Source organism: Gavia stellata, chromosome 2, assembly GCF_030936135.1.
Source record: "Gavia stellata isolate bGavSte3 chromosome 2, bGavSte3.hap2, whole genome shotgun sequence".
NCBI classification, from domain to species: domain Eukaryota; kingdom Metazoa; phylum Chordata; class Aves; order Gaviiformes; family Gaviidae; genus Gavia; species Gavia stellata.
Genome location: NC_082595.1, coordinates 2214522 through 2239181, shown reverse-complemented (window position 1 = coordinate 2239181; position 24660 = coordinate 2214522). Strand labels below are relative to the sequence as shown.

At 41.7% G+C, this 24660-nt stretch overlaps 1 protein-coding gene across 1 annotated transcript in view; it reads left to right on the top strand.

Annotated features, from left to right (window-relative positions):
* The first annotated feature begins 12399 nt into the window (after positions 1-12399).
* LOC132318997 (CSC1-like protein 1) overlaps positions 12400-24660 on the top strand; it is a 30658-nt gene continuing 18397 nt past the window's right edge. Inside the window, exons 1-9 of the mRNA XM_059828393.1 lie at positions 12400-12585; positions 14860-14939; positions 16491-16554; positions 17983-18020; positions 19213-19355; positions 21911-21962; positions 23135-23243; positions 23630-23700; positions 24158-24238. Coding sequence (XP_059684376.1) covers positions 12400-12585; positions 14860-14939; positions 16491-16554; positions 17983-18020; positions 19213-19355; positions 21911-21962; positions 23135-23243; positions 23630-23700; positions 24158-24238 — 824 coding nt within the window. The remainder of the gene's footprint in view (positions 12586-14859; positions 14940-16490; positions 16555-17982; positions 18021-19212; positions 19356-21910; positions 21963-23134; positions 23244-23629; positions 23701-24157; positions 24239-24660) is intronic.

The window sequence follows — 24660 nt, the reverse complement described above, 5'->3', positions numbered from 1 at the left end:
AGGTGCTGGTGCGCGTCCAAAGAAGGACAACAAAGCTGGTGAAGGGTCTAGAGAATGAGTCTGAAGGAACTGGGGTTGTTTAGCCTGGAGAAAAGGAGGCTGAGGGGAGACCTTATCGCTCTTTACAACCACCTGAAAGGAGGATGTAGCGAGGTGGGTGTTGGTCTCTTTTCCCACGTAGCAAGTGACAGGACAAGAGGAAATGGCCTCAAGTTGCATCAGGGGAGGTTTAGACTGGATATTAGGAAAAATTTCTTCACCGAAAGGGTTATCAAGCACTGGAACAGGCTGCCCAGGCAGGTGGTGGAGTCACCATCCCTGGAGGTACTCAAAAAACGTGTAGATGTGGCACTTAGGGACATGGTTTAGTGGTAGTGGACTTGGCAGTGTTAGGTTAATGGTTGGACTTGATGATCTTAAAGGTCTTTTCCAACCTAAACCATTCTATGTCCCATACACCTTACAGATTTTGTGCCAAGTTTGTGTAGCAAATGGCCTTCCAATAATTGAGAAATGCCCCCGTTTTCCTGTCATGCTAACACACTTGGAATACTATTCATATTGCATCTGTGGCCGTGAGTAGTCTGGCTTAATTATGGATTGTATTTCCTCCAGTTAATTTTAACTCCAATAATTTTTGCTTCACTGAACAGACTTTCCTCTTTTGCTAAGAAAAAGAGAAAATGAATCACTTTTTCCCAACTCAGATAGACAGAGAAAGAATAACACTATATTCTAGCAGCTGTAATTTATTTCTATTACCACGAGAAGCTGCAAAGCAGAAAGATAATGAACGTTGAATAATTTGCATTACTAACTTTGCTGGAAGATGGTTTTTTTCTGCAGGCCAAAAATAAAGATGAAAGGCCAAGCTGAGTGAGATCTAAAAGGAACCTCTTCTGCTAAGCATTGTGAGCTGTCATGCAAAATAGTAATTTGTTAGTTTAGTGCAAAAAAGACGAAGGGTTGTTCCTTGCACGGAAAATTACAAAAAACAGTGCAAGATTGTAGAAGACAAAATTAGGTCATAGCATGCACAGAGATGACAAGATAGAACCGATAAATATTTTAGACTTCTCTAATTTGGTACATCTGATGGAGCGTGGAGTAACTGCCCAAAGGCTTCCATTAGTCCTCACTGAGCTATTTCAAATTAACTTAGGCAATGCCTTAGCAAATACATTTATTGGAAAAAAGATACCTGCAACAGCAGGAAAATGAGCTAAGCTACTTATATAGTTGTTTTCCATCTGTAACATCTGCTGCTGAAGTGACTTTGGGGCTATTGTGTGTCAGCAGGTTTTACACCATGGAACCTAGATGTATTCCGTTTCAAAATAATTACTTGCGCGTGGCTTTTTTCCTTGATGTTAACAGCACACTGGTGCCCTGATCAAAAGGATGATGAAGTGGAATTCTGAACGGGTCCAGCAACAACGCCAGACCTGCCTGCCTGAGCTGTGGGTGAGCTGGGCTGATCCTGGGGGACGATGGCTGAGAGGCTTCCAGGGGCACCAGGAGATTCAAGAGGTCCAAAACAATCTTTTCGGAAATGACGATCTGGGTCAGACTATAATCCCTCATCCCGAAGCTTAATGTTCATTCTTTCTAAACAGAAAGAGCCGGGCTTAACTGGCTGTAAATGTTGCATCAGACTTTGCAGGCATCTTTTCTTTGTCTTCAGAGTTCTGCCATCTCTTCTGAGAATGGTCTGAAAGGGCTATAGAGTATTTGAAATGCATTTTAAAAGATTTTAAATCTGTTAAGAAGATTTCAAATCATTAACTCATTTTTGAAAACCTAGTGAACTGTTTACTATTTATGCTGGTTTATTATTTATCCTGTTCATTCCATTCCCCTTCTGTCTACATTGGGTACCTTGTTACACCTTGGAGAATTGCGTCATGACAAATATCAAAATAGCCCCCTAATTTTCTTTTGCCCGCAAGCAATGCTGCAATGTTCAGAAAGGAGGGTGTGTGAATAGACTGCTTCTACTCAAGCAGTTACTACAAAGCTCTTTTCACAAAATATTTATATTATTGTTGTATTGCTTTTGTAACTTTTTTGGTATGTTATTACTTTTTAATGAAAAAGACTTCAGTAGGAAAGAACTGGACAAAATACAGTTCCTTGTGTATTTGACTCCAAAACAGAACACAAAGGGGTATTTTACTTCATGGCACATGTTAAATGATGTAATTTCCTGCCATGTACCCATATCTATGTAAACAAGAGATATAAAGTCTTGGATTTAACATGGCCCTTGTAAAGAGTAAAATAAAGCTGTGTCACTTGACTAGTTTTAATCCTTTTAGCATTCATACTACAGGACCCTGGGAGATGCATCATGGTCATTTGATTTTAAAAGGGAATCTAGCCACACTTGGCCAGGTCACTTGAAGCGTGAAACACAAACTTCAGGTGGTTGTTGTTTCTTTTCCTTTTCTTACCTAGCCATTTGCTTATTCAAAAGCATTAATCCAGGAATGGCCAACATTTCCACATAGCAACGAAATGCATTTCTGAACCTTGATTTTGGATTCAACGTGAGATTGGGCAGGAAATGCCATGCATTTGAAGCTGGTATCTGTCAGCTTTCCAGGCTGAATAACTATAGTAAAGACATGGTGTCTAAAATTTGCTTTATTTATGCAGCATGGCTGTTTGTTAGCTTCAGCAGTTGCCAGTACAGAATCCAGGGTCTTTTGACAAATCATACACATGAAGAAGATTTTCAAAGGCACAAAAAGGAATTTGGAGTCCATTTTCATTGATTTGAGCAAAACTTGGGTGCCTAGTCCCTCTTCTCTGCTTTGGTTCTAAAACAGAGCGAGAGTATTTTACCTCTGTGACAGCAAAGCTAGAAATAAATTACTACAATCAGAGCAGAGATGTAGATAACCCGGGAATTCATTTGAGATACTTACTCCGTTTGACCAGATCTGTTAGAACACTTCAAAGGCAGACTACGGGAAAACGGTGTTTTCAATGAAGTTCAGGTTCTGCAAATCCAGTGGAAGGGATTTGAAAATCATGGTGTGCAGCAGACTTGGAAGACTGGCTCTCGAAACTCTTCGGAGGCTGCACCGCTTGATTTGTTCTCAGTCCCTTGTGGTAGGAAAGCTTACCTCTGGAATTCACTATGTTCCCAGGCCGGTAACCTCTTAAACACATGCTGTCCTAAATGAGAAAATGCTCAGATTCAGAATGGAACATGAAAATATACTATTGCCTGGGCTTGCCTTGGAACTGATCCAGAAACCACAGCAATTACAGAACACAGTTATCTTGTTTCCTAAGGGAAGCAGATGGAAACTGGTTTCTTAACATCATTTCATGTCCTCTGAGAAATGCTCTCACTGTGATAATTTGAATAATAAGTTCAAGGTCTTATATTGCTGTAGAAAACCCTTCTCATCTTCACAGGAACTACGGTGCAAAGGAGCTATGATCAACCTGGCTCGCCGTTCCCCAGAGCAGTTGGCAGTTTGGGGCCTTAAAACCTCCGGTCTGCTCCTCTCAGGGCTCTGCGTGCAGCAGTGCCAGCTCACACCTACTCTCTCAGCTGTGTCTATACGCTCCCAGGAACTGATCCAGACACAGTAAAAGAAAAGGTGCACCATGTTGTGAAGGCAGGAGTAGTTTGCCCCTGTGCTGCCATGCAAAAATAGACCCTTTCTTCTGCCCTGGGTCTGTCTCACTCCAGAAACTCCCACAAAGGGGCTGTGCCACTTTACAGGACCTGCTTTTAACTCCTCCCAAACTAATTCTGATCACTCACCTTATTATAATCTGCTACATTCTCTGAATATATAAACATCTGCTTTACTGAAACTGTACAGAGTATCAAGAGGAAGGGAGAGCTGAAAAGATTTGGGCCCTCTTCCCAGTTCTGTCCCTGAGTCAGGATAATGACCTTGAGCAAATTTCCTGGGCCAAAATTTTCAAGTCCACCAAAATAAATAACCTAATTTTCAAAGGCACCAGCCAACCACAGCTTCTATCAACAAAACCCCAATCACCAACAGACTCTAACAATTACTGTACATAAAATATCTTAGTAAAACAAGAGATAGCCCTCTTGCCACCTGTTGCTGCTTCCTTACAAGGAAGAAAGTTTTCCATTGATCCATAGATCACCCACGTGTTTAAGCTCAGCTTGCAGTGAATACATTACTTTTCCTTTTTACACAGATCAGGCCACTGTCTTACTCAGGAGGCAATGTCAAACATGCCGAGCACAGCTGGAAGAGATGCAAGGGAATACCTTTGTACCCTTTGCATACATTTGAAAGGAGAAAGATGGAACAGAGAGAAAAGAAAGTGATTCAGAGAAAATAAAATCATCACAAAAAAAGGAAATATGAGAAAGGATGAACGGGAGGAGGAAATAAACTACTACAGAAAGAGGAATGAAAGTGGATAGTGAGGGATGAGAACAGGAATGCCAGAAGGTATGGTGCTAATACGCCCAACAGGTGATGACATGCTAAGGGATGGCCAGCGTTCAGGCAACTCTTCTGCTTCCCTAAAGTGGAGGTGCCAGAAAGTGCCCAGCGAGGACCCAGACGCCTGCAGCTTGCCTCGAGCGGCAGTCACGCACTTGGAACTGGTTGGATGCTGCTGCACCCCACCGTTTCCAGCCACGGTCTACTAAAGCCAAGCCCTGGGTGCAGGATCTTCCTTGATGGAGAAAGCCGTACTGCTCTTGGTCGTGGCTGTTTGCTGTTGCAACAGCTCTTCACGGCTTCCAGCCTAAGCCACTTTGCATCCTGTCACCAATTTGCCCCGGCCACTTGTGCCGGGCGTACCCAGCACCTGACCCCCTGCTTAGGCTCACCAGGATCATCCTGCTGTCATCAGTGGCCCCCCGCGCTCGCCTGCTGCGGCATGTATCTGCAAAGGAGCCAAGGCATTGTTGCAGTGGAAAATGTAACAGGGACTGTCTCGGCTCTTTGCAAAGCCAAAATCTGAATTTAACAGATCAGGCTGAATTCTAAAGGCTGAGACACACAAACCTACAGAGATAATTATTGGTGCAAGCTGCTAGGCAGAACACAGAAGCTAATAAAGTGTAACTCTTAGTTCTGTGGCTTCTGGCTTCCTTTGAGTTAACCTGAGACTAAAATAAAATCAAAGCTCTTTGAAATCCTCACAGTCTGCACACTGAATTTTTTTCATCTGTAAATCCAGAAGTGGGAAGGGCGAATTCTTGCCCAAGGAAAAAAAAGATTACTCATCTTAAAAGTCCTTTAAAAATTATTTTATCTGGATTTCTATTCAAATATATTCTCATGTTTAAAAAACATACTTATTTAAATTATAACCACTTATACCAGGTTATTGGTACTTATTGTACCAAATTGTATTAAGGCTTAAGCTTTTGACACTTTAAAAATATTGTAAATGTTCAAGCAGTGTGTTTGATGCTGACATTTTAAGGGAAGTCAAGCCAGTGAAGCAGGAAGGGTCATGACCAAGGCCTTGGAACCCAGTTCTTATGCCTAAAAGCTGAGCATCTCACTGGACTCTTTGCAGATAGGGAGCGGATAAAGCAGATCAACCAGTTTAACGACTAGTTTGCTCAAAGTTATCAAACTGATTAGTATTCGGGAAAAAAAGGAAAAACTAGTTTTCCTCTTCTGATCTATTCTGATCAAAACCAGGATTTGAGAGGTTGGTTAAGAAGAAATTACTTTCAATCCGTCCTGGGGATGCAGGTTCCAGCAAACCCTGCTGACTTCACCCTCCAATGGTTTAGACTGCAAGACCTCCCGGAGCGTTCTGTGTCTCCTGCACAAGCAATCACCCAGCTTTCTGCTCCAGGGAAAGCAGAACCTGCGGCAAGGATGCTAATGTCTGTCCAGGTCTCACCCCAGAACAGTTGCAACAAGAGTTACTACGTACGGTCAGCACAGCGATGGAGCACAGAGGCTCTTGAGGACACTAGAGTTCTTGGCTAAAACTAACGTATATTGTACCCAAGAAGAGGAAAACATTACAAGCTGCAAGTGGTTTGATATTTTACGGTGGTGACAAATACACCTGCTCCCTGACTCACCTAAATCCAGCGGGTCACGTGGCCAGGTGCTGTCCTCTTCACTGGGAGAGACCGGGTTGTGACAGATGGTTTCTCCATCTCCCTCTCTCTCAGGGAGCTGCCTTAATTACAGTTAGTGCCATGCCACCTATGCATTAACTCCCTTCAGTTTCTATACACACAGGGTTAACGCATGGACAGGCATTAAGATAATATGCATATTCAGAAAACAATGAAGTCCTCCATGTTTCAGGTCACCTTGTCCTAGTTTTGTACCAAAGTGTGTCACATCAACAGCGGTTGCATTTCGACACACTAATAATAAACCTAAAAATCCTATATATCAGCAAAAGATTCTCCACAGCTGCAATTATCCGCAACGTCACACTGCGCACAGATGAGTGATGAGGAAGTCCATACATTGTCCCCTGGTAAGGCTGTCTTAGCCCAAGTGGACCTACGGCGAGGTTCGGCAGTTCTTGCGGCTGGGTTTGGCAGTGTTTACAGCTGGGGGATCGGTACAGAAGCCTAGCGGCACTCACAGGGACGCCTCTTTAGATGCAACCAGGACGATCAAAAACAATGAGCTCAGTGCAAAAAGTAGGGACAATAATTCATCATTTCATAAATCAAGTTTAAATGCAAAATACGTTGTAATAAGCTTACTTTTTTCTCCTGTACGTTTCTCCTGTACTTTTCAGTATTGCTGTTTTAGATTGCAGTTACTTCTGTGTTTTAATAAAATTCCAGTTTTCATCCAAATATAACTTGACGAAGATCATGAGCAAAACGAATCGTGCTCAAGCATCAATACCAATGTCCCATTCACCATTTCCTATCTGACACAAAATGTAAAAGAGAAGCAAGGCAAATTTCTATCATATATAGCTAGATACATTTGGTTAAATATTTTGTGTAATAGTCAATTCTCTTGATTAATAGAAATACATTCCAACTTTAATGCAAGGCTATTTTTACCATCAAAATCAACATATCATCTATGAATGAGAAGCAGCGCTAAGAAAATAATTAAAAAGTATAGCGAGAAACCAAATGTAAATCTCTTCATTTAAATCAACACTTGCTGCTTGCTTATTTGTATTATGATTGGAGTTCATTTAAATCTGCCTATCTGTCTAGATTTTTCTATTTGTTTGGTTTTATTCTACACATATTAATGCTCAGGCCTTTCAAAGGAAGACTCCATAATGCCCACACTAAGTCCTTTGGTATCTTGAGGCTTGTAAACAGATTGCTAGATGAAGGCAAAGATTAAAAGGTAGCAAAGGGCTGCCAGGCTAGAAGCCTGAATTAAATCCATGAAGATATATTTGAATAAGCAGATAAGTAAGGAGCAGCAAGCTGGGCTGATGGGTTTCTTCAGAGAGAAGAATCCACGGCGAGAGTTGCCACGCATGGTAAAGCGTCAGGCCACCTGCTACTCACATCCAGAGACTATTGATGTCCTGTTGGGAGTTCACCCATCAAGGGAAGTCCTGCTGTGATAAATCAAACTAAAGTGACAGCGGAGTTCTTCAGCCATAAGGTCCTTTAATAAAGTAAGGGAAGAGTCACACGTGTAAGCGTAAATACCCTGCACGCTTGTTCAACTTGGTGCTAAAGAGCTGTTGAAGTGGATATGGAGCATGCAAGAAAGATGGAAGAATTTTAAATTCTGTTGACCTGCTCCCTAGGTCCTGAGGCTGGATTTCCATCTGCTCTAGCAACATAATTAAACGTTTGCTAACTAATGACAGTATGTGGCTTTTGCCACCAAAAGAACAGACAGTGGTAAACAAAACCCTATTTACAAGAGGTAGGGAGGAGGGAAATGTGACTCCACTGTTGAAATTAAGAGATAAACAAAATCACACCACTTAGCTAAAGAGCCTGTCTAGACAGAGGAAGAAAAAAAACAAATGACAAAAGCTTGATGTTATTCTTGTGAGAAAGAGAGGGAAAAATTATTTCGTAGCTGGGCAAAAGTCTTCAGAAGCAAGAAAGTCAAGACTACAATGTCAAGATCACCGAACATCACGGATTTTACGCTACAGAGTAAGATAGTCTAGCCAGAGCAAGGCCTTCTTAATTTTGAAAAACAAGATAAGAATCAAAAGTACAAACAGCTTAGGAAATCAGGGAGAAAATCAGCCAAACGGATTTTGGTCCTAGAAAGGTAAGAGCTGCAAGCACACACTGAGGCTTCACCTACATGGCAGATCTACTCTGCTGTGGCTACCTCAGTAAAATTTAATTTAAAAGAAAATGATCATAAGTATTCCAATTTGAGTTCCTATTTTGAAATAAACTGTCCACATGTAGAGTTATTCCAGAAAAGCCAGGATAGAGTAATTACTGTACTATACTCATGACAAACAACTTTCCCACCGACATACCCCAAAGTAGAAAAGAGTGCATTTTAAAGCTAAAATCATTAACATCAGTCAACAACATTGGAATTTCTTTATTCCAGCTGTGAATCTGAACAACCCTGCTTTGAGCTGAGGACTTCTATGCCATTTTCCAACTAACATAAATGTTTATGGCCAATTTAAAAACCCAGATTATCTATAATGCAGCCGCAAGATAACTTATGAAATTCTATCCTGAAATGTCTCTTGGTTACTGCAGATTACTAGGACTTTTTCCCTTTTTGCGGGACGGAGTGGGGGAAGGCACATAGCACGTGTACAGCCGCACTCTGCTCTCTGCTGAGCAAGCATTCCTAAAAAGTGAGGCGAGGATTTGACGGAGCAAAGCAATTCTTCCCATGTGGATTAATAAAATGGCAGGGAGCAGGACAGCAGGTGGGCATGCAGGGCCCTAAGTAGTACACACAGTTTGAGTACATGGGCAGATAAGGAGTCGAAGATGGAGAGGCAGGAGCAGGACTGTCAGCTGGAGGAGATGCTGGCTTCATGGCAGCTGGGATGCTCATTTCTTTTAAACATAAAAGTCAACAGGTGACTGAGATTTTGATCAGTGTAATGTCAGATTGAACCCCGCACTGCCCTGGTGATTTCGGTTGTTTTTAGAGTGGGTCACTGTTCTGAAACATCACCACTGCTTCATCTACGAGACTGGAGGTAGGGTGCTCATCTCTGAAGGCAAGCAGTCTCCCTGCCTCCCTCTGAATTACATTCTCATCATTATCATCATCATCTTCCTCAGATGCCTGCTGCAAGTTGATCACGTCCATCAAAGGCAAAGGACAAAGACATGGGAGGATGATGATGGTTGGCAATGCTGGGTGTCAAAAGGCTGTTGAGGGAACACTGGAACAAAGGGCAGAGAAGAGGGGGACAGCAGGGCCGTGCCGTACCGCGTTTCTGGCCTGATGGCTGGAAGCGATTAATTCCCGTAAAGGACAGGAGATCCTTATGGATGGCTGGGAATGAGCCTCACCCCAGCCCTGCCATAGACACATTAAATTAACTCCCTAGGTCTTGTTTCTACCAATTTACATTTGAATGCTGTTTCTCTCTTTACAGGTGTGTGGAGACAAGGGGCTTTGAATATTTCATGGAACATTCCTATTACTACTAATTTCAGAGTTACCTATCTTAGTGCATGGCCTGCTCCACCTGTACCTTCGCGCTTGCCCACTTTACCAGGCCGGGAATTGTGAAACCTCCCTTGAAATCTCACCTATCTTCTTCCTTTTTTGCTATAAAAAGCTCTGCTTGGACCTGGGGTGGTTTTTTTTAATGTTAATGGACGGTGTGAGTCACAGAGGCACAAAAGGGTTTCCTCCGAACCGGAGCACTGTAGTCCGGACGACTCTAACATTAAAATCGAGCAACCACCGAGTAGTGAGGAAATCCTTCATTCTTCACCGGAGAGTTTGTCTTTAGGATCCAGCATCAAATTCTCGAAGATAAGCCGTGCACCTCTGCAGTAACTGTGGTAAACCACTGCAGGTGCGATGTGGACGATGTTGCACAAAGGGAGCGCTTGGCTCAAGACGCTTTCCCCCGGCTACTTCCGACGGCGTCCCTTCCCTGGGGGAAGCACTTCAGGGCCTGGAGGAGGAGGCGAGAGGGGCAGCGCCGTCCCCACGGAAACACCCGCCGCCCTCGGGGCTGCGCTGCCCCGTGAGGGGGAAGGAGGCGGCGGAGCCGCGGCCGCCGCCCCGGGCCCGAACCGCCGCCCGGCCCGGCCCGGCCACGCATGCGCGGCTGCCGGCACTTGGTGCTGAGGCGCGTAACTTGGGGGCCGGGAGGGCGCTTGGCCGCCGCGCCCCGTGTGGTGACGAGGCGCGAGGGGAGAGGCCGCGGCCGCCCCGGCGCAGGTGAGGAGGGCGGGAAAGGCGCTGCCGCTGGCGGCCCTGCTCGGCGGCGCTGTGTGGGGTCGGGGCGGGCGGGGGCTGCGTGAGGCGGCCGCGGGGCAGGTCCGGCCGCGGGGAGGGGCGAGGTGGGCCCTGAGGGGCGGCCGCCGGGGCGCGGGCTGCGCTGCCGGGTGGGGCCGGGCTGCCCGCGGGGGCCGGCGCGGCCGCCTCCCGCTCCCCTCCGCCCGGCGCTGCTGAGGAAACAGCCGTTTCCTCTGGGCCTCCCCTCAGCGGCCGCAGCGGGACCCCGGCCCTCCGCGGGCGCGGGGCGGGGAGCCGCCGGCCGGGGCCGCCCTGGGGCGTCCCACCCCTGTGGGGCGGCGGGGGGCGAACCCTCCTTGCCCGGAGGCGAGCAAAGGGGCTGGCGAGCCCTGGGGCTTTCCGCTGTGCCGCCTGGGGAAGCGGGCCCTGCCAGCCGCCGCTTCCCGCCGGGGCCGGGGCCGGGGCCGGGGCCCCAGCCAAAACGGGGGAGACGGTTTCTCGGTTCTGGAGCCCGTACGGTGGTCGCGAAGAGCCGCTCGCTGCGCGCTCGCTTGGCTGCTGCGGCGCAGCTCCCCCCGGGGCGGGTCTCGTCGTTCTCTTTATCGTCCTGACAGCGGGCGGCTTTAAAAATAACAGCTTTCGAGACTTGGAAACTGTGTCTGATAAGATCCGGGTGTTACTTAAAATTTAGCGTGCGGTCTCTGCAGTTGTCGTCATGAAGGTTTCCAAAGTATGTTCAAAAGTACTTCTGTCAGCACTAAATGTCAATCCTTAGAAAGCAAGGGTAGATCCACAGCACACATTTTGTGTGTGTGTGTGTTGTTTTTTTTTTTCCCCTGTGATGAAACACACCAGTTGGGACAAAATTTCTTCCCCACCGTATCACACAGTCCAACATTTAGTCAATGCTGTTTTGGGAGGAGTATTCTCCATGCTGTTGTTCTGCTGTTTAAAGGGAGAACTGTAGCTATTCCTATTCCTGTTTTGGTTTTGTTTTGTTTTCAGCATCCAGAATAGTGCTGTCATCAGAGACACGTGCATTCCTCTTGCAGAGGCATGGTAGCCCAAAAGTAGTGTCCCTGGACCTGTGATGGGCATCTACACTATTTGCTCTCAAAGGATAGAGTTTTTTGGGGTATGCTTGCTTTATGAATTTATCAGTCAGAAGTGTGTTCTGCATGAAGCCTGCTTTTGTCCCAAGTGCATGGGAACCATCAAGTTAATAAGATCCAAGAAAAGAAATGTTTGAAGTGGAAAGCCCCCAGATAAGTGAGAAATTCCCTGCACTGATAAAAAGACCTTTGTATCAATGGCCAAATCTTGTGCATTCTTGTATGTTACTGCATTATCTGAGCAGGTCAGTTGACTAAAATGAGGTAGAGGCTGTTCTCTTAGAAAATTAGAAATACTCTTTGTTCTTTCTTGTTTGTGATACACTGTAATTACTGTGCTGTTCTTTCAGTTGAATTCTCCTATTAAAAAAGGGAAATCACGCAATATTCCACGAACAGAGAGGAGCATGTGTATTTGTTTAGTAGTTCTTTTCTGTGGAGTTAGTGGCGAATTTGTTAATGATCTCAAGGTCTTGACATTTGCATACAAAGTTCACAAGCTGGTACATTCACACGTGCTCATCAACTGGGAGCAAAATCTTCAAACTGCTGTTGTTGAAAATCTAATGTTCCGTGTTACTCCTAGAATCAGAATCCAGGGTGGAATAAGTAGTTTGATGTTACAGATTAGAAGATAGAGAAGTTTGTTTTGTGTGGGTCTTCTGTAGCCTTCCTCGGACATCTGTAGAGGATGTGGTTGGTTAGATGTCTGGAATACTTGCTTGGGCACTGCTACTAACTGAGCCTGTCAGTTATTGCGAAATATTTTACAGGGAAAGATTGTCAAATATGACTTTGCTTCCGAAGTAGTTTCCTGGTTGAATCTACCTGTACTTTTTGTACTCGTAATGTTAGTACATCTCGTAAATACCAGGCAGGCTTTTCACATGGTTGTTTCACTTTTTTTCTTTTTTTTTTTTTAAGGGAAAGACAAAATGAACCCTTTCTTTTTTCTGGGTTTTGGACATTCTCATCTAGTCTACTTCTGGAATAGAAGTGTACCTTTCAACTCAACAAATGAGACGTACTGCTACAGCACTGCCCGGGGCAGCACGGTGCTCCAAGGAGTCACTTTTGGTGGAATCCCAACTGTCCTGCTGCTTGATGTAACCTTCTTTTTTGTAAGCCCAGTTTCTATTTCTTGTATCGAAAAATCTTTGTGGCCTTCTCAAAAGTTAGATTGTTTGGAATTCTCTTAAATATTTATCACGTAGGAATTTGTTTCTGAGAATCTTCAGAATAAGAAATGTGCTGAGGCCATCCTGGGAAAATGTTTTTCAAGTATTGATAAAGGTTCACAGACATGTCGGATGACAGTGTCACAGTATGTTGGATGTATAGATGTAGAGGGAGTGCAATATCATCAAGTCTGTATGTGGAGTCATGGTGGGCTTTGTAGTGGTAGCTCAGATTTCTATGTTTTGTTTTAACTGCAAGAACATTTTTTCCTTACTCTGGGCTTAAGTACTGGGTACTTTTTTAGGAAGGGAACAGCATTGCTAACTTGATTGTTTTTCAAAAGTAAATACAATATGGAAAATCTGTCATTTCACAGATTATTTTTTTTAAAATTAGATTTCATGAAGCTGTCAAGGAAGTAATGTACTGATCAGCTCAGTTCTGACCAAAGGAGGAAAAGAATTAGTTGCTGGTCTGGAGGCTCCAAAACTGGAGCTGATCTGGAGGCCTGAGACGCCAATAAAACTTATGGTTATTTCTGCAAGTTTGGTCTCGGTGGTCTTAAGCCACCAGAAGAAGAGCTGTAGATCTGAAATTGGCCTGATAAGTGAGGTTTCTGGTAGTAAAATGAGACTCTGAGTTCTAGAAAGCCACTGTGGAGAAACTTGAAACTACCTGTGTAAGGTATGAGGTGGTAGTTCTGTGGGAACATAGAGGATGTTCCTAAAAGTTATGTAGTGGCATTCTTTGCTATTGATTTGGTGTATGCGGCATGCTACCATAGATCCATTTTCTGAGGATGTACAGTATTTACTGCTCTGTGTGACTGATTGCACAGCATTTAATAAGATTTAGGATTTAGTTGGAGTGTTTGGGGGGAATTTTTTTTTTTTTTAAAAGCTGTGGTTGAATTTTAAGATACTGAGTCTCTGCTTTTGAGTTCCTTGCTGTGGAACCCTCCTCTCAAACAGCATTAGGTAGAGAAGTAGATGCAATGTAGCAGGCTCCTCTCTTCTTCAAGTACTGAGTACTGCAGTTTATTTAGCAGCTCCTGTATTCCTATGTTCATGACATGTTTACTGCAGATCCCTTTAGTAACTGTCAGTTGATGGGTTTCTGAATATTATTTCTAGGCTGGTTTCCTAAGGAAGTGAGGTTTATATATTGCACTGTCTTCCCATTTTTGTCTGGTAGTTCCTCCTAATAACCGTAGAGTACGTTAGCCAATTTCAACCAAAGTTGTCAGAGAGTCTAGAGAACTTTTTCCTGCTTGCATGAAGCTTAATGGCCAGATGAAGTAGGAAGATCTAAATTGCTATTCCCTGCTGGGAGGAAGGCCATTATAAGAAGGTTTTATTCATTGTGGAATGTGGAAATTGGCTGTGTAATCTTGACGCATAGATAATCTTGACACGTACCCTGGCTGGCCAGTCGGTATTTGCATAGATCCAAATGAGTTACATCACTAGGATCACTTTCTAGCCAAACAGGTATGGGATGTAGGAGGGGCTAGGAGGTGAGGGCGTATGCTACGTATGCATAGAAAACAGGCCTTGTTACTTCTGCTTCATTGCTTCCTACAGAGCAACTTGTTTCTTTAAGAAAAAAGAAAGGCATCTATGAAACACATAGTAGGTTTTTTTTTCTTCTTTTCTTAGCCTCTTTCAAAAAGTGAAAATACAGGGGGGAGATAAAAAAATATGTTGCAGAGATAGCAGTTTCTGGGTTTTAGGAGTTATAATAATATATTTCTTTTTACTGAGGATAAAAATAATTCTCCTACTTGAGAAAATAGTTGAGCCCCCTGCAGCCTGTTTACATCACTACCTAAAAATAAAATAAAATGGCCAGTCTTCCATCGTAGTTCTGGTCATTAAGTAATGAATAATCGTAAAGGTGTATTTATGAAAGTTTTGACTTCCTCTCAAGTACTACTTGCTACTCTTCCTGTCACAAACCTTCACCCACTTGCAGTTCAGGAGTATTTTTGCATGCAGTTCTCCTCCTTTATAAGCAGGAACAGGAAGGCAGGTGTTCTGGGCCTTTGGTCCCCGACAGGTTGGTTTGTAGCATGGCCGCCATTGGGTTGGTTAACATATGGTAGATAGTTGGTTTAGGAGCTAGGACAGCATTTTTTGACAGTTCCTGTGTGCCTAAGAATAATTATTATGAAGTGGAAAAAGAAATGTTCAAAGATCTTTGGTTTTATTTTCTAGGTCTTAATATTACTGTTTTCCATTATAAGAAAGAGATTCTGGGACTACGGTCGTGTTGCGCTGGTGTCAGAAGTTGAAAGGTAAAAAAGATATGCCATCAGACTGATTTGTGGAAACCATTTAGGGAATGTGGAAGTAGGTACAGTAAATAGAACTTAAATGAAGTGCATTTGTATCAATTAGGTATGTTTGTAATCACGTGCACATATTTGTTAAAAACGTCCTCGTGCTGCTTTTTGTGAAATACATCCCGCTCAGGGAGTTACTCTTTGCGGCTTCAGTAATAAAGTTGTGTGTTTGGTGCTGTCATGAATTTCATTCTGCAGTTGTGGGTTAAGGAAGTGGAGGTAAGAAAATAGGCTGCTTGTCTGCTAACATGTCGCATACTTGCACGTTGATGTTTACAGTGTGTTTCTGTGATAGAAGGATATTAACTGTTTTGTTTATCTTGGCTCAAGCCCGGTATCTTCCCAGAGCTCCCTATGCAGCCTGTGCCACAATATTTCTGAAGGGTTTAAAAATGAAAAAGGAATGTATTGTTGCAGGTTCCTGAAATTCTTCACTGATTTCTAGTAATACTGCAAATAAGCTTTTGATTTATTATTTTTTTAAAATATTATTTCTACAGGATGATGTCTTGGGATGTTTAAAAGGTAGCTGTCTATTTAGGAAGTGGGTAAACTTTAACAGCAAGCCTCTTCCTGGTGTTAGTGATTCACAACTAAGCAACAGGAAAGGACTCAAAATGTGGGGGTTTTGAGGTGTAATCCATGTACAATGGTGAAAAGTAGATGGTGAAAAAAAGAAAAGATGGGCAATATCTGAGGCAGCTAGCTCAGGCAGCAAGAATGAAGATGCTCTGGTCTAGGCTTCCATGTGGGCTGTAGGGGCCTGCATGGGACAAACAGGTCCCTGAGCAGTCAGACACCTAAAAGCCTATGTTGTTGTCCCTGCTGGACTGTGACCCGAGCCAGCTGCGTCAAAATTCTCATAGATAGCCTATGAATACACTCCATTTTAACAGGTATTGTCCTGTAATTATGGGCAGGTCAGCATTGCAACATTTCTTTTTAGCAACAAACTAAAGACCAGTACTTTGCTATATTTGAGGGCTACAGGGTCTCTAAATGTTTCTGGCCTTGCTACAGGACTGAATTTGTGTGAGGAGGTGGCCCCGCAGGTAAGGGATTTAATTGTGCAGAGAAATTCTGAGTAGTGGCTGTAAGATGAAGGAAGAGAGGTGGAGGGAAAAGATGTGATGTCTGGTAATGAGGTATATCTGAACAGGAAGCTACCTTGCAAATCTGATCCTTGCTAGGCTTCCAAACCTGTGTTGCATTTCCTTATGTTACTGTGGTTTAATATCCCAATAAAACGTTGTTTTCTTTCTAGTTCAGTTAAATGATCTCACGTCAGGAGCTCACATGTCCTCCCCTTTCAACATGAGACACGGCAAAAGCTTCTGTAATTAAGTATTTGCTACACCATGAAAACCACAGCTTTCATAAGTGAAAAAGTGGTTTTGTGCTCCTTCCCTTAGTTACTTCAGAATTGTTAAAGTTGAAATAATTTTGTGGAATTCCATCATCTGTTTTTAAAGATACTTAAAAGCGTCATTTAATGTATTTTAGTGAATCAAGATACAACCGATTGTCAACATCTTCATCAGTGCCTGAAGATCTTGAATATGATAGGGTAAGTATTCTAGAGTTTTGATATGCCTTTTTTCATGTAAACTATTTAATGGAATCTGTGTTGTAATTTGCCATTCCACCTAGCCCAATGAACCAGTCATTAAACTGGAGGACCATCTATATGCAACAATTAGTAATGCATTGTGTATTGTATTTTTACAGAACCACAGGTAATGTCTCTCCACTTCCTGACAAACTATTGCCATATCACAAACCAGTATCTTGTGGTATTGTTTTTAAGTGACTATTTTTTTTTTTAATTAGGAGGAGGACTATGTGTTAGCATTTCGAAGGTGAGGCGGGGAAGAAAAGAGACTGCTAAATAATTTGTGCTTAAATAACAGTTCAAAAAGTTACATTATGTTCACATTGCAAATAGTACCTAGTTGGTCTTTATAGTACATTGTTTTCCACACAAAGGTGAGAAAACTGGATGCAAGTGTGAGGCTAGTAATAATGCCATGTGCTTTTAATATTAAAACTGGTTTGGAGTAGAAGATAATTTTTTGGCCAAACTTTTAATTGGTTCCATCCATGGTCTCTCTGGAGTCTTCGAATTCAGACATCTCTATCATATTGTGTTGCGGCTTCAGAATGAACCATGCGAGAGTTGTCCAATGGTGGCAGCCTACATTTTATATATGTATCAACTTGATATCTAGCCTTGCAACTAAATCGTTGTGTGAGCATCAAAAGCATACTGGTGTTTGATCAGGATTGCTCTGCTACTTTCTTCATCTTTTTTAAAACCCTAGAGCAAATTTATCATTGAAACTGTTGAATAAAAATGTGTGTCTTTAGCTCGATACTGTTCACTTGAAAGAAGAGGCCTTTCGAGAGACAAGATTTTTTTTTTTTGAACTATACTGGAACATTTAGTGAGATGTGATCTCTGCTGTACAGTTTCATAGGAGGATTTGTAAACCTATACAAGAAGCCTTTCTGTTAACGTAATCACAGCGTTGTTTCTAACTACTGCTTAACTGATTAACTTGTATTAGACTCTCACGGAACTTATCCTTGAAATTGGAGAGTCTCTGGAAATGGTTTTGGAAAAAATAATCACCTTTTCTGCTCTAAAACAGTCCTTTAAAAGAAATTCCTTAGAAGCCTCAGTCTTGACTTCTGTTCATTGGAGATGGGATTTGGACACACTTGTATAGATTTAAGAAGTCGAAGCAATAAACGTGCAAGTAATAAAAAAACCCCCTTAAATACTCTCTGAAGACAGACATATGAAGTACCTTGTAAAAAGTATGTAGAGTGTGAGGTATTTTTCTGTATGTTTCTAAGTGATGATTTCAGAGCAACAAATTGACAGCTTTTTAGCTAAGAGATTGGCTTAATAAAAACACTTCTCTTAATTGTACAGATTAGAGGCTATATTTTTTGTATGTTAGCTCCTAAAAACTTCCTCCTTTATTTATAGGGGTTTTGTTCTTGGATGACAGCTGCTTTTCGGATGCAGTAAGTGTATGAAACAGCAATAGTGAGCTGTGGTTTGCTTTGCTCTTTTTTTTTAATTGAAAAAGGGGGGTTGCATTCAAAAATGTGTTGGGTTTGGTGTTTTTTTTTTCCCCCTTGAGTAGATAGAATTTGATACAAACAGTGATACAGGTGCTTCTGGTGGGGTGGAAAAAGAGTATGAAAACAAGGTCAGCTTACGGGAATACTTCTTCAGGATCCAGTCGTCCTTTTGCTGGCAGCCCAGGGAGTTCCTGGTCTTGGGACAGTGTGGGAACCTAAGTGAATCTGTGGCATTTATATGGATTCTGAGCTAATAACTAGGCACTAGGCTTTTACCCTTCCAAGAGTACTGTGTGGGTGTTCCCCTGTTTGAAGCCAGCAGGGCCTCGGGCGGGAAAGAGGGTTTCCCTGCAAGGATTTCTGTGGAGAACTGGTGGTTTAGTTTGGGCTAGAATTGGCTAACTAGGAAAAGCCCATCCCACTGTTTCCCAGAAACTGAGCGTTAGATGTGTGATGTTCATTCTTTGTATCTCTTGGAGCTTAGTAAATACTGATTTTAAAAAATCAATTTCTAGCTTGGGTACATGGAAACAAAAAAGGGGTGGGGATTGAGTCTGTCTTTCTCCATTTGTGCTAGTTCAGTTCCTTCCTTTTCCAGGAACTCCTATTTTAATGATCTGTCCTTCTGACAATGGATAGATGATGAGAGTTCATTCCAAAGCATATTATTAGCTTCTGTTAATTGGATGTCATAAGAGTAAGGTGATTCTGTGGTCATTTTCCTCATGGGGAGCCTTTACGAAGATGAGTGAACACTGTCACAGTGTGATCTTAAAGTTTGAGAGTTGAGCTTACCACCTTGTGACTGCCATAAAGCAGGAGGTCGCAGCAAATGACTTTGTCCTCTTTTAGGCTGATCACAAAGAACTTGGATTTATATTTGCTTTTCAGATTACTTGTTTCCATCTTAAATTCCCTCGTGGTAATTTTTGTATGTTGATACCGCACAAGAAAAAGACACGTTTGGAACTTAAATGTATGCATGAAAGAACACAGCTGTGTTGAAAACAGATAGGGATTGATGGAGATGTCACTGGGTAGACTGAGAAATTATTGCATGTTCAAAAACCACCCCCCAAAACCCCAAGGATATTCAGCAGACTGACCGTGTGCTTTTCTGTCTGTGATGCAGCGATGATGAGATTCATGAGAGATGTGGTGAAGATGCCATACATTACCTCGCCTTCCAGCGTCACATCATCTGTTTGTTGATTGCCATCAGTATTTTGTCTGTGTGTGTCATATTGCCTGTCAACCTATCGGGTGATCTACTTGGTAAGAATTTTTTTTGTATTCTGAGAAAAATTTTGTGTTTTCTATAACTGCAAAAGCTTTTAGGATTTTTTTTTTTTATTTTGGCAAACTCTGTAAGGTTTGTTCCTCGCCCACCTTCCCCCCCTTCCGGCTGATGTGTGTCTTACTTGTGTGAAATTTGTATGAGAGTAGAGGGTTCTTTAAATGTCTGGCAAAAACTGTTGTCAGAAACAAGATGGCAGACCACAGGCAGACGTAGACAGCTAGACCTAGAAGGCTCAAGGCAGGATTAACTTGACCTATGCCCTCTTAACTGGTGTTTATCTAGGCCCTCTTTATGATTTTTATTGATGTTGATTGCCAATGGCAACTGTATTCACAGTTGAGAAATCTTTCTAGTGTCCAGTCTGAATCTTTTTTGCTGCAATTTAAGATCACTGGGAAGAATAGATTATTCTTTTCCTCTTTGCAATATCCTTTTAGCTGCTTGAGGATTATCAATTCATCTGTGCTTTTTCCTCTTTTTGATAAACCAGACCAGTTAATTCGATCATTAATGAGAAATGTTTTCCATTTGGCTGATCACAAAATCATCAGGCATCCTCTGAACTTCTTTTTATCTAGCTAGACTGTCTCCTGTTGTTCCCTTCTGTCTTGGTTTGCGGCTCAAAACTGGACAGATCTTCTCGCTGAGACTTTGTCAGTGCTGACTAGACAAAGAGTTGTTTCATGTTTCTTGCAGTCTAGTCCTGATTATGTCTGCCAGTGTGACACATACCTCTTTCCGTTACTAACTCACACTCAACAAATACGGTAAGTGTGTCCCCCAGTCTGCCATTCAGGCTGCTAATGAGAATAGTGGTGGACAGAACTCTGTTAAATCTTGTTTAAACATTCTTCCATTTTTGATAATGAGCCCATATAAGCCCGTTTTTTACCTGGCTTTTTATTAGTCTTGTCAAGATCACTTTTATAGAGTTGTTCATTCTTGATCATCTTGGTGAATAGCGATGCAAAAAAAAAAAAAAAAAAGCAATAATTCATTTGGTTTTCCCAGGAGCTCTCAAGCAGAGTACGTGCTTGCCTTTTGTTTTGTTTGTTCTTATACCACAACAATTGCATCTTGTTTTGTGTACTGACCTTGCTGATCTTTGTCCCTGTAATTTACTCTCTTCTGTTGTCCTTAATAATGTGGCCTAGTTTTTGTTTTCAGTGTACTCCTACCTGTGTTTTAAAGACCCTTGTGACTTAGCCCTTGTCTGTAATGGCATATGTTGTACCTATGCCTTTAGTATTGTTTCTTTGTGGAACTGCCATCTCTGACTTCCCTTTTATGAGCTCTTTCTCAGCAATTCTCTGTTTGTATTAATATTGGCTTTCTTAAAGACCATTGCTGTTCTTTTTTTCTTCTTTGCATTTCTTTTCTTTTTTTTGTTCTTTCAAAGGACCCTTTATCACTTCACCGTCACTTCTCCTTCCTTGCTTTCCATCTCTGTGTCCTCAGCCAGCATCCCTAGTTTTACAGAATCAAATCCAACACAGCTGGTTGCCCTAGTTGCTGTCTTCACCTCCCTCATAAAGTAGAGAGAGAGAGATGCCAGTGCCTTCAAGGAACTTAGAGAACATAGTTCCCTCTTCTGGTCTATTTACTACCTGTATATTTATACCAAAATGGATCTTGTAATACGCCTCAATTTGTGTGCACTGTCCTCCTTTAACTACAATTTGATAAAAGTTGTAGTACCTTGGATACCAATAGATGCTCTCTGTTAATTGAAATGGCAGAGTATGGCTGGCCTTCTAAAGCATGAGAATACAGCTTCTGTTCTGCATTCATTTTTGTGGTGCTAGGAAATACAGCTGAAAAACAAATACGGAGTTTTAGTGTCTCTCCCCTTTTTCCTCCCCTTCCACCATGTGTTGATTTTGTGCATTTGCAGTTCTTTCTGTTGTGATGACTTAACTTGCAATGTGGTTTAACAGTCTATGCTAGAAGATTGTTTAGCTTTCCAGATACACTTAGCTCTTTTTCTTTTGTGAACATGTACTCAATTTTCACTCACTTGCATTATAATTTTTTTAAATACTTGATAGCCTAGAGAAACAATGTCATATAAGCTTTCCCATTTTTGACCTTAGTAAGGTAATCAGTACTGTTTTGTCAACACTGAATTAATGCAGTTTAAAAAACTGAGATAAGACATCAGTGAAGATGGAATAAAAACGTGAAGGAAATATGTTCAAATCCCTAAACGATGCTGTTAATGAACATGAAGGGAGGTTGGAGGGAAAAAGCGAACTGCTGCAAAGATCTAGTATCAGATTTTTAAAATAATCTATTATTTCACTTGATGGGTTGAATGTGGTATAATTCTGGGGGGTTTTTTCCAACTTTAAAACGCAATACAGTGTAAACCAGCATTGATTATGATTGTAAATCTTTTTGACAATGAACATGGTCAGCATTAAAAAGAAGTATATCAACATTTTAAAAAAATGGAATAAAATGACTTTCTGATAGTTTGCATGTGAATGTTGTGCCAGTTAATTATGCTGCTTGTTTTTGTTCTTCTTAGATAAAGATCCCTATAGTTTTGGAAGAACAACTATAGTAAACTTACAAACTGGGTAAGCAGATCTTGCAGAGTACTTCTATGCTTATGTCTGTTTCCTGCCATAGTCTCTAAACATATGAATTGATACTTGCAGCATGGCTCATGGGGTAGGAATTACTTATTCGCACTTCATCAACTGAAACTGGGATACGTTCTGCTTCAGGCTATGCAGTTACAGTGCTGATAAGAAATCTGGAGACTTGGCTTCTACTCTCTCAGCTCTTACTTCTTACACCACATGTTTCTCTTGGCTAATGACTGCACATCTAACGATTATTATTTTCAGAAATTTCCACATTAAAAGAAACCATACTTCAGAAGGAAAATAAAGCTGACAGCTTTACTAGAATGTGTAACTCGGACGATTTAGATTCTCTTACATCAGATTTATGTGTGTGCATATCTCTGCCATCTGAGATTACGATTAAAATTACTTCTGTGTGTTTTAAAAACAGTCTGTAAAACAGTTGGGATACAAAGCTGTGCAATTTTTCTGGTTTTATTACTTGATCAATCCACACCTATCCATGCTACTATGTCCAGCAGAGTTTCTGCCAATGCATTTCGGGTTTTTTTAACCACATTATTAATCCTAGTAACTAGTGGGGATTTTTCATTTGGTTCGGGTTCTTTATCTGTAAAACAGGTTCCTGTATTCTAGGTTAATTGTAATTATTAATGCTTTTCACAAAACTGAAGAACTGTTCATAGAACAGAATTTCTGTAAGCTTTGAGGAAGGAGCTATCAGGGAAGTGTAATTTACTCCCTGGATTAGGCTTTTTTCAATTTGAGTAAGGATTGTGTTCAAGGAGAGTTCAATTATGCACTCAGCACAATAAGGCAAATAAAAAACATTTTGGCAAATAGCATGGTGTGTGCTGTTGGTCATCTGAATGAGAAGGCACAAGCCAAATGCTGCCTAAAAATGTCCATGTTATTGGACTCTGTCATGGACAGACTGTTTTCTTTGTAGGTCTGTTACCCATAAAATTTTTTGATAAGCGAGTAACCCTAATGGCTGTCCAAGGCATCTGCATTGGCGTGACTGACTACCAGTAACTACGTTTTTTCTTGTTTTGTGCTCAATGAGAGGTTCTGATCTAATTAGTATTTTGATGGCTGCTTGTATCAGTTGGACAATTAGTTTGTCGTGTTTCTCATATTCATCACGTTTTGTCTGACAGTAATAATCTTCTTTGGCTGCACACGGTTTTTGCTGTTGTTTACCTGATTCTGACTGTTGTCTTCATGAGACATCACATGAAGTATGTCACATATAAAGAAGAAAACATAGTAAGTTTCTGTATTGGGGTGAAGAAAACTGTACAGCATGTTTGCAAGTGGATAATGCTAAAAAAGCGAATTGCTAAGATGCCTCCTGCTTGCTAGAATGTGACATAAGTGTGAAAGCAAAGTTCCACTGAGTGAATTGTGAAAATGGATGGAGAGAAGGGGGTTGGAGAGGGATTTGTGAAATTTTTTGGTGTAGCCTATTACCAATGTAGAAGGTGAACATGGTGCTGTCTTGAATAGATGCAGCTCCCACCAGAATCAAAATTTCCTACCTTTTGTTCCCTCTAGAACACAGCTACTTGCGCTGTGTCACTGCCTTCCTCATATTCTTGTTTTCTCTTTCGTGATGTGGTTTCTCAAAATTGGAGTTGCATTTTCTCTTGCAGGTTAAGTGCACGTTGTTCATAACTGGTCTTCCAAAAAGTGCAAAAGAAGAGACCATACAAGACCATTTCACGTAAGTTCCATGTTTGAGTAGTATCATTAGGAACAGGAGATTTAAAATTGTCCCAGCAGTTTTACCTGCCCAAGCAGAAATGGTTTTTGACTTTGCAATGTTTAAAATTCGTATTATAGTATCTGTCTTCTAAAAGCATATCTTATTCCTTAGGCAGAATTGAGAAAAGACTGTATTTCGATAAAGTTAGTTAGCTGATCTTAAAATTAGAATCTAAGAACGTGGCTGTGTATCCACACTTTCCATTCATGCTCCCACATGGCCTTTACTTGGGAATAATGCTGCACATCTCATGTTATTTGGCAACTGTCTCTCTAGAAGTCTCCGCTCTATCATACGTCATTCAGAAATGAAACAAGTGATTGAGATGTCAGTTAGACATCAGTGATGCTCTTTGAAACAGTTTCCTCATTGTACTTTCTGTTCTTATTGTTCTCCTGTACTGCTTCCTTTTCAGTGCTGCCTACCCAACCTGCACTGTGCTGGAGGTCCAGCTGTGTTATGACGTAGCCAAGCTTATTCATCTCTTCAAAAAAAGGTACTTTTTTTTGTAATCTACCCGAGTTTAGCATAATTTTATGAATGCTTTGCCAGTCCTTGATCAACACATACCAGTAGTACTAAGCTTGCACATACTAGAAATGAATTCTGCTCTTCAAGTTCTGGTCTGGACTTCAGTTAGATTCAGCTCTGGTTTAAGGTGAGTTGTGGGGCTCAGCCCGTTTCTTGTGGGTGTGATATGTTGTGTGTTGCATAAGATAAGCTTTGACTTGTTGATTATGTATGTGTGTATTTAATTATTTTCAGGCAGTGCAAAGTGGAAAACTCAACTATTGAATTAATAACGCTGGAACCCTGCTTCTTTGGCCAGAGGTGCTGGTCATGGGAGAAAAAAATTGTTATCTTCTGGGCTATACATTGGGTTTTTTCCCTGGAACCTCACTACAAGTGTAGGCTATA